Genomic DNA, 10,657 nt, shown 5'->3' on the forward strand with positions numbered 1-10,657 from the left:
AATTACTAAGACTACCAGTTAATTATGCCACTAAAAACACTCCATAATTAGGACTAGTAAAGACTTAATTGCTTGTCTGCGGTACCAAACATGGCCTAACATGTTTAGCTTCAAAATAAAATATCTAACACCACATCATTTAGATTAAGGTTATCAACTATCAAGTAGTGACAACTGACAAGTACTAACCTAAAAAAAAAAAATTCAAATATTAATAATAATCCTCAAAGAAAAAAGACATAACAGTGACACTAATTAAATAATTAATTATACAGTAAATAAATCATAAAGTAAATCTAACACCTGTAAACCTACTGCACTTTTAGCCAATGGCAATGGAGTCAAATATTCTTATTAAATTCATTATGATAATCATATTATATCACTACTAGATTCAAAGGACAAATTTTCATTATTTTTTTTCTCCTTTTGAATAGATATTTTGACAACAATAGTATACTAATGGTGCCACTTCAATTCCAGGAATTTATTTCAAGTAATATCTGATTCATACATTAATTTAATACTTCTATTAACTATACATTGTTTGCAAAAAAAATGATCACTAATCTAGACAAATGTGGTATAGAAAATTATCTAATGGGATTCAAGCTGCAGCAGATTGATCGTCTTCATGATCATCAAGATTCAAAGCGTGCAGCAACTTTGGCCAGGATTCTGGAATTCCACCAGGAAGATCAAACTGCAACAGTTTGCCCCGCTTGCAATAAAATTCCTCCACAGGTCGAGTCTGCACATATATGTTTCAAACTCACGTGTTAACCTTGCTTAAACATGCCAAAAATACAAGATTCATCTCCAGCATTCACAGGCATCACAGCCCACTTCAAGAGTTTTTTTTTAAAAAAGATAAGAAACAACTATCACAAAATAGCCTTTCTGAGGTGGGATGAAAGATAAGAAACAACCATCACAAAATAGTCTTTCTGAGGTGGGATGCAGGAATGGAGACAAGAAACAAAAAATTAACAGAGCACTTGAGATTGAATAGTAATACCAATTCATCGTATATCCGGAGTCTCTCCCTCACAACTTCTTCTTTATCATCAGCGCGACTGATAAGCTTTGAGGCACATTCAGCTGGAGGAAGAAGAGGAGCCATGTACATTCCAGGGCTTTCATCGTCACCCTTGATGTCAATGCATGCAACATTGTAGTTTCCACCACACTGACTACAGATTCTTCTACCAAGGCATTTTGCAAGTAAGGCCTCTTCACGGAGCTTAAGATTCACCACCAAGTCAATATCAATAACCCCCTCCAAAATTTCCTGTCACAAACAGCAAATAAAATGAAACAAGCATGTATATCAATAACAAGATAGGAGAAGGAACCTCTTGCAGAAATAATATAAATAAAATAAACAATTAATTACACCCTTATAAATTACATCTTGCAAGCAGAATATTTAATTTTGACTCGAAAACCTAATCAGTACAATGTATACTACCCAATACAGATCAAACTTACCCCTTGCAGAAGCGTTGCATGCTTTCAGATGCTGTAATCATAAACTCTTGATGTGGCTGAACAGAAGATGTGTCCAGCAACATTGAGAAATGACAGGCTTACAGCCTAGTATTTGACCTTCCATTCAATGACGTATACTTCTCATTTAGCAATTGCATATCAGGCAGTAGTAGTTCATTAATCATTACTTCGCAGTACGGTTTAATAAGGAATTCAGGGTCAAAGTTGGCGATGAAAAAGAAAGATGTGTTTGGACAAGAAAGATAGCCAAATATGGAGAGATACTGAAACTTTGAAGGGTAAGAACAGTAGTATTGTACAATGTTCTATATCTCCTCTTGTGCATCATAAATTAAGCATAGATATTTACCTGCCCTCAAAGGAAAATATATATTGGATGTTCTGTCTCTCATTTCAAACGCACCAAAGTTAGATGTTAGAAATAATTAGCTAGCTCAACATGCAACAGCCACCCATAGAAGATGAGATGTATCATCACCAGAAAATTCAGGGAGGGTGCATCTCCTCTGCATACCAGTCAAAGTGAGCCTAATGAACTAATGTATAACACATAGATAGTAGGTTAGCCTGGTGTTACAGTACTTATCTTCCACATGTCAATCAGATCAGTGCTACTTGGGATGTGGTAGAACAGGTTCAAGAATGTGTTTACCTATTCTTTGCCAAACATGTCCAAAACTGTATTAACGTACCATGTATTAACTCCAAATTGTTGAGAATCATGGTCACGCTGAGGGGAGGGGATTAGCAAATAGGTAACAGTGGTCCAAATGTATCAATAGACATATGTTTTTACTCCCAAAATATCATCTAATGTAACTATGTCTCTTATCAAAGTAACAATCCTGTGAATACAATTTCCCTGAAGGACACCATTTTCTGTGATTTAGCATTTCCTCCATAGTCCATAACACTGTTACCTACAGGCTACTGCAGCAGTTTCAACAAGTGAACATATTATGAGCATGCAATTCGTTTCTCACAAGTCACAACGAATTCCATTAGATAGAATATTACACACAGAATTTATTATCGCACCGGTAAAAAAAGAGGGACTGATTAACATAAGAAAACCTCTGGGGTGTTTGGTTCAAGTAATTCAGGTATGAGGTATGGGGTTGGGATGAGTAAAACCCATACCTTGCGTTTGTTTGAGAGAATTCTTAAACCCACAAGGTATGGGGTTTAGAAACCCAAGGGAGGAGGTGGGTATGGCTCATACCATACCTTCCAGGCATCAAATAAAAGAAAGATGTTCATTCCCGAACAACACCAAACACATGGTATTAACTATTAAGTATCAAGTTCCAACCCAATACCACCTTAATCTCATTCTTGACTCTAAACCCATACCACTACGCAAATTGTTTTGACCCGCTTCACATGTCCATCAAAACAATACTGTGCAGCTATAAAGCCTAGTTCCTTTGCCAACTTATCATTTTATATTACAGAGGAGACAATAGAGGATATCTCTTAGGCCTTGGCCCAAAACTCTAGTTAATAAGCAATCAAAATAGAAAGAGAAAGGACTAAGGGCGAGAGAGCGAGAGGGGCAGCTCATAAATAATGGTAAAGGTTATCTTTCTATGAGGCAATAGATAACAAATATCTAGAATCGCAATCTAGCAAGAAAGAGGCAGGCTGTTATGATGCTCTGCTTTCTTCCACCATAGCATCTCAATTCTCACCACAAAGAGTTAAGAGTTTGTAGCACAGCTTACTTTTTAACCAGCCATTTCTTTCTTTGATCTGTTTTCTCACTCTTCCATCATCACTTTGAGAGTTTGAGAATACTAGATAGCATGCTGACTTGATTTGGCACACCAGCAAATTTAGAACACATGATTCTTTAAAATGAATTAGAAGTTAGAACATTGTTCACTTGGAGGGGGGAGAGGTTTGGCGAATTATTAACCCTCACCCCGGGGTTTGCAGTTGGTGGTAAATCAATTAACAAAAGTAAATGTCAAAAGTCTCTCTGATACAGGGGTACAGATAATCCAAAGCAACTGAAAACTATATAAGGCTATAGGCATAGCAAAGGGTGTTAGGTCTAGGGCCTCATAATCATTAAAGAAAACAAAAATATGAGTTGACAACTCCCAATTATTGAGTGTTAAATATGACATACTTTCAGATCCTTACCTAGAGCTCAAGGAATTTTTAAATAATTTATTCAAGAAGGGTCTATTGAATAATGAGGTAAAAAGTATAAAGATAATTATATTAACAAAAGTCTACAACTGCAGTTGTAAGAAATTTTCAGAGGTGGATAAATCAACTGTTCCAATATGTTAATCCAATAATTAACTACATCCAGGATTCACAAAGATAACATCACATTTTTCATTTTTGTCACTAAAAATTCTGTCTTGACATTCACTACTATGTAGCAGGTAAATGCTTGCTTTCACATTTTGGTCAAAAGCTTCAATAATCTCGGGCCTCAAGGCAAAGCATATAGTAAGAATTTGTAGTTGATATCAATATTTTACTCTATTCTACAAACAGTGGACAAGAGCAAAATTCCTTAATGTCAAGATACTACAAAAGACTACATGAAACTCTACAAGAATCATGAGGCCTGCAATGAGAGAATAAGAGGAAGGCACATAACTAACACCTCCACCCCAAAGAAAAAGCAAACTCAATGCTTGGAAAGTGTCAAATCCTGCCACTTGCTTCCAAGAACATGCTTAGATGGGTTATGGCTAGACTGCTAGAGACCAGGGGCAAGTATATATTGGTCTAAGAGGGGTAAAATGTACCCTACTTGCTCCGCCATAGAGCCTCTCAAATTTAATAAAAAATAAAAAAAATAAGGAGGGGGAGGGGGGGGAGAATATAAAATGGGCCTTTGAATCGAACCCACTCCATTTGGAATAGTGAAGGTTCAATTGTAGTAAAATAATATATACTCTGCCAGCCTCCCCTATTTGTAACAAGTGAGATGAAATCAAAGCTAAGAGGTGATAAAAACCCAAATGCCAAGAGTAAAAAACTGCCAAGTTGTACAAGATAAGATTTAAAAAGTTAATCGCATAGCCCTAGTCATTAGTGAGACATAAATGTCCCTTCTCCACACATCATTATTCACTCACAGCGACTAATTGACAGCAGAAACCCAAATCATTCTCAAAATATTTTAAATTGGGCTGGCAAGAAATTCTAGTAATTTGGAAATTGGGCAATGTAATTATCCAAAGAAAAATCAAGATTGCTTTGTCACTACAACATTGATTTATTTTTTTTGTTAAAATCCCTACAAAAGTGTAACGAGCGGGAGTTGGTGACAGAATTGAAAGGTTGAAGAAATTGAGTTTGATTAATGTAAGGAAAATTGAAGAAATTCAAAGCGCTTTGAAGGTACATTCAAATCATCCTTTAGAGAGGGATAAATGAATCTCTTCAATATTATAGGACTTATTGGTAGTTTAAGAGGCGATCATCCCTCCAATAAGTTGATCTAATCACTAAGAAGCCTAGTCAAGCACATTTGACTAAAAGTTGATTGGGACTGAGCTGCAAAGACAAAGAAAGATATGGTGTCTGCTTAGTCTAAATAGAGGAAAATATGGAAAGTCCATAGAAACACTCCTCAGCAGTTTTGAACTCTTGAAATCAACTACAGCAGGTTCAGCATTTAGAGGGTTTAAAATCTTTAAAAAGAGAGGGTGACGGCTTTTGAAGCCACAGAAATTAGTAAGTCAGACAAATGATAGAAAAACCAATCATAAACGTAGCCTTTAGTTTTGATAGTTTTCTATATATCAAAGACCAAAAACTGAAGCTTCAACATCTTGGCTATTAAGAGCATCTCCAATGGTTAATTATAGGGATTAGCTTGCAATATTCAAAAATAGTTAAGCAGCTACCTGACCATTGGAGCATTTTTATAGTATTAGCCAAACAAAGGAAATTAGCTCTACAAAGCTAATTAGCATGGAAAAAAAAAAAAGAACTAAAATTATTATTTATTTTACTGAAAGAGTGAAGTAAATACTAAATTAATGTATAAAAATAATTTAAAAAATATCTTAAGCAACTTGCTAACATTGGAGCACATTATAGCTTGAAAGGGAAATAGCTTGAGAATCTTATTTGGCATATTAAGCTAATAAGTATATTAGCCAACCATTAAAGTTGCTCTAAGGTAACTATTCATGCATATTTAGCATTCATTATAGCATGATATGAAAAGACTATATAACTAAAAGTTGCAAGCCAATAGAGCATTATTATCATATCTGATGAAGACTATAGTAGGGGCATTGAACATTAGTGCCATCTTGATTTTTGTCAACAAAATAAATAGGCAATCTGTGTCTATGTACTCAAAATTGAGCCAAAAACTTTGTGACTGAACACATATGTTTTTGTCCCTCACTCTACATATACAACATACGTAAGCATGTGTATTCAAAAAGGTAGATATTCTGATGTTTATCTAGATGACTAGATCTGACTATCAGCTTCCCTTAACATAGAAATTATATACATTCAATATAAGCATGTATAATACTACCTTTATTCTTATATAGATGACTTGTTTCATTTAGACATGCTTGCCAATGCGTTTCTTTAGAATTTAATATTTCTAATGATGCATTTGTAAAAATTATAAAATTTAAAAATAATGAGACAAATCTAAGAAGACCCCACATGATTATATTTATTAATTTAAGTATAAATCAAAATGAGATGGACAAAGTAGCTTATGTGAATTGTGAATAGTGTAAAATGCCAAACAGTCCATCTAAAAAAGAGCAAAGTAAGTATCATATGAAAACATTTAATGTAAGTGCTCACCGCCTGTCTAACTGTACGAGGAAAACCATCAAGAATAAATCCGGATTCACCCTTGGCTTCTCCAGCTTCAAGACGCTTGGACAACAGATCCACTATAATTTCGTCTGACAACAGCTTCCCCGAGTTGACTATCTCTGCAATCTATAGTACTTACAATGTTAGAACTCATAATTTTACATCATGCAGCCATTGTATTGAACACTAATCATAACACAAGCAGAGAGTTGAAACATGGAATCATCAAATTACATATCTCAGCATAAAATTTCAGGACATCAAGAATCAACACATAATTAATACTGATGTAGTGGTAGATAGTTTGAATAATTCAGTCTCAGATCATTGCCCTCTGTTGATTAAATGTGATTAATTAATTGAGAGTGGGAGTAGGCTTTCAAATTCTTTCCCAGTGGAGCATAAATGGTTTATAGATGTTATTAGTGAGCCGTGAAACAACCTACTACTGGGACTACTAAAGGGTATCAAAACTTCTTTGAAGAGCCTTCACAGAGAAGAAGATCCCAGAGTTGGTGAAAAGGTTGAGAAAACTGAAAATGAGCCAGATAACATTCAATCTCAGTTACTTCCAGTGGTCCTGCTTAACATGCTCATAAGTAGGAATTGGTGCTGCAATTAAGGAAATGACTATTTATTGAAGAAATTTTTTTTTTTGTGATAAATCCAGAATAAATTGGTTCACCCTAGGTGACTCTAACTTTCACCACTTTGATGCTACCGTAAAAGAAAGATATGCCAGGAACAGAATTCAGTTTTGTACTCTGACAAAAGCTAGGTGGTTCTATTGCATCCAAGATGAAGTTAAGGGATTTTACCAGAAACTGCTGGAACTACTGTCTCTATTTCTCCCTCAATCGATCATCCTGTAATTAGAACGGGTACAAATCTCAGTAATGAAGCAAAGGCTTTATTGTGTCAACCTATGACAATTACTGAGATAGACCAGGCTTCTTGAAACAATTGATGATTCCAAGGAATAGATGGTTATAATGTTTGTTTCATGAAGGCATGGCTTAATGCAACAAATAGATTAATCAAATTGGTTTTGACTACTTTTCAGAGTTGCAAATAGCCAAGGCAATCAAATGTAATTCACTAAAACTCTTGATCCTTAGGAATCTCCATGGACTCCATCCTATATTAAGCAATGTATAAAAAAGCTCAAGGCGCGCTGAAGCGATAAGGGTTATGCAGCGCCTAGGTGCGCCTCTTTGAAGTGAGGCGCACTATATAAACAGCTAAAAAAAATTGGCAGAAATTTGCTTCAGGTGCGCCTCATGTGCGCCTCGGGTGGGCCTCGGGCGCCTAACCTGCGCCTAATCAAAAACGCCTCACCCAGGCCAAATTAAGCGCTTACCCCCTACGCCTAGTGCCTCAGCGACGCGCTTTTTCAAATACTGATATTAAGCAATTTCACCCTATTGCTTGATGCATTGTACTATATAAGCTTATAATTTAAGTCCTTGCTTCTAGGCTTTAAACAGTTGTGGAGGAAGTTGATGGGGTTTGGGGACACATAGTGGATGATATCATATTGAGTTCTGAACTTATCAAAACGAATTCAAGGGCTCATATGTCTCCAAGGTTCTTATTGAAATTGGAGTTTTAAAAAGCCTATGACTCTATTAAATAGAGCTATCTTTCAGAGCTTGACATTCCTCTATGGATTTCACTACGGAATTTGTTAGTTCAGGATCTTATCTCACTCTTATAAATGAAAGAACTTTGACTCCGCTAAATGCTAAAATAGGATGAAACAAGATGAACCTCTCTCTTCCTTTCTTTTTTTCCATAGGGTTGAAGGTTTAGTACCCCCTCTTCCTCCTCCACCACCACATTCATACGTTGAATACCCCTCCTCCCTTCACCACCACCTAACTCCAACCCACTCCCAAATTTATATATGTAAAAAATAAAAAGAAACACAGGTTTACCAATGCTGGTTTTTGATGATAAATTCCAAGTATTTAAGAAGACCAATAGGTATGGCAACAAATACCAAGAAAATCTCACTAACAAGGGTCTTTCATTTGGTAGGGGATAATCACTATAATTCTCAACCCTCATCTATAACAAATATGTAGCATGTTTATTAAGAATTAAGATAGTGTTTCCTTTAAAAAAAAGAATAAGAGAGTGTTAATATATAGTTCAAACTCCAATCATATCTATTTCGAAAAAGACCATATCCATTTTGAAAAGGGAGTATTTTTCTTATGTTGGTGGTTGGGTGGTTCTAGTTATAATCCCTCTATCCCTTTATATTGCCCCATTTTCCTTTTAAGTCTCTCCCTTTCAATTTGCTCCATACCAATTTTGGTTGTAGGGAGCACATCTTTACTCTTACAACCACTACATTAACCCCACCACTTTTCTCTCTCACTAAATCTTTTCAACCAAAAATTTTAAAAAGTAATTTCACTGGCAAAATAAAAAAAGGGGGGACGGAGGGAGTAATTATGTGATTCATGTAAAAGGTTTAAATTTCATAGAAAATTCTACGTTCCAACCTTCCATTTATACTTTCTACCTATTTTCACCGATTAGGGGTCCAATACCTACCTGTTGTGCATTCAAGACTTACTATTTCCTAGAGTTTCACACCTTAGCAGTCACCACACGACCAACCTAGCACCTCATCTGAAACTACCACCAACGGTGGGATTCAAGATATCAGTTGTATGTAAGAATGTAACTTTTACTCAGCAAACACACCCTTTGCTTGCCTTCATTATACAAAACACCCATCAAACAATCCTGCTACTCCACAACGAAGCACAATTAACCAATACCTCTAATTAGAGCATAAAGAAGACACAACCCTAAACCCTAACACTTCTACAGCACAAATCAACAGCTAAAATTGGAAACATTATCTTAATTCGTCGAAGCGATCAATGCATCAATCGCTACTTAATCAATAATGCAGAATTCAGTACCCAAATATCATCATTTATCAAAACACATAAAATTAAGATTACCATCAAAAACCCAAAATCAAATTCGAATTACCGAATTCAAAAGACAATCAATGAATTCAGCAATAACCCAAATGCATAAAATCAGGGAAAAGATGAAATTGACCTTAGGAGAGAGAGAACCAGAGGAAGCGAGCTCATCACGAACCAAATCACCAGTAGAAATATGAGGAACATCGAGAAGCTTCGAAAGACGAGTAGCGTAAGTGCCTTTACCAACACCAGGACAACCCAGAAAAACCCAGTGAACATCTCTACCCTTACCCAATTTCAAGGGATTTCTACCATTGTTATTGGAAGTATCATTCCAAGAGGAAGGAGAATGAAGGGTAGTTTCGGAAGTAAGAGATGATGATGTAAATTTACGAGATATTATGGTTGGAATTAGGGATGAAATTTTGAATGTTGTAGATCTTGCAAGGCGGCTGACTACCGCCATTGATGAAGAGTTGAAGAGGAGAGAGAAGAAGATGAAATTGTTCTGGAAGAAGAAGGATGATGAAGATTGGACTTAGGAGTTTGAAAATTTCAGTTGCTTTTTGCTGGGAAAGTTGTTATTATGAATGTAATTTGGTTGTTTGCACGTGTTTATTTATTCTACGTGTTTTTGACCCTTGCTTCGTTGCTTGTCCCAGACCACTTGTCTAGTTGTGCGACCATCAGTAATTCATTACGGAGTGGTGGACTGGTGGTATCTTTGGAAAGAGATGTCGAGAATGCAATTCACGTTGTTTAGCGGTTTGATTTGAGATTGAAAGTTACCTAATAGGCGAGTACTGGGTCATATAAGTATTTAGTTGAGGTGATTATGGGCCAGGCCGGGCTTTACCTAAAAATATCGGCTCATTTTGGACCAAGCTTTAGAGCTGAAAAACCATGCCCAAACCCTGTGTATTTTGGGCCATCACCGTGCTTTTCGAGCCAAATTCAGGCCAAATTTTGTACTTAAAATAATTTTTTTAGGCTGTCCAAAACCGTTTAATTTTTTTAGAAAATTGGGCTGGGCTCGAATTTTGGGCATTTCTAGGGCGGGTTGACATGATTTGATGATTAGATCTATAAAATTGCTTGTTTGGTTGCAAACATATAGAGGGAGAAGTTAAAAGTGAGAATTTTAAGGAATTGAATAGTGATGTTTAGTTGGCATGAAATAGAGGAGATATAGAACTTTCATAGGGAATTGAAATACTCATAAGATGTGAAAAATATCTTATCCACCCATCCTATCTGAGTAAGCCCTATTTTATCCCCTTGATAAACAAATTTCAATATCAATTTGTGAAAGTCTTTGTGCCACCTAAACAAGGTGATTCCTTTGTTTCAAAATAGTTGCACTA

General features: G+C 35.9%; 1 protein-coding gene across 1 annotated transcript; it reads right to left on the reverse strand.

The window, feature by feature from the left end:
• Positions 1-348: 348 nt before the first annotated feature.
• Positions 349-9,759, reverse strand: LOC110706075 (probable adenylate kinase 6, chloroplastic). The gene is made up of 4 exons (XM_021883990.1): positions 9,427-9,759; positions 6,325-6,465; positions 1,019-1,291; positions 349-751 (listed from the first exon to the last, which is right to left on the reverse strand). Exons 1-4 carry the CDS (start codon positions 9,757-9,759, stop codon positions 608-610), a joined length of 891 nt encoding a protein of 296 aa, XP_021739682.1. The 3' UTR covers positions 349-607.
• Positions 9,760-10,657: the final 898 nt, after the last annotated feature.

Source organism: Chenopodium quinoa, unplaced genomic scaffold (genome assembly GCF_001683475.1).
Source record: "Chenopodium quinoa cultivar QQ74 unplaced genomic scaffold, ASM168347v1, whole genome shotgun sequence".
Taxonomy (NCBI): domain Eukaryota; kingdom Viridiplantae; phylum Streptophyta; class Magnoliopsida; order Caryophyllales; family Amaranthaceae; genus Chenopodium; species Chenopodium quinoa.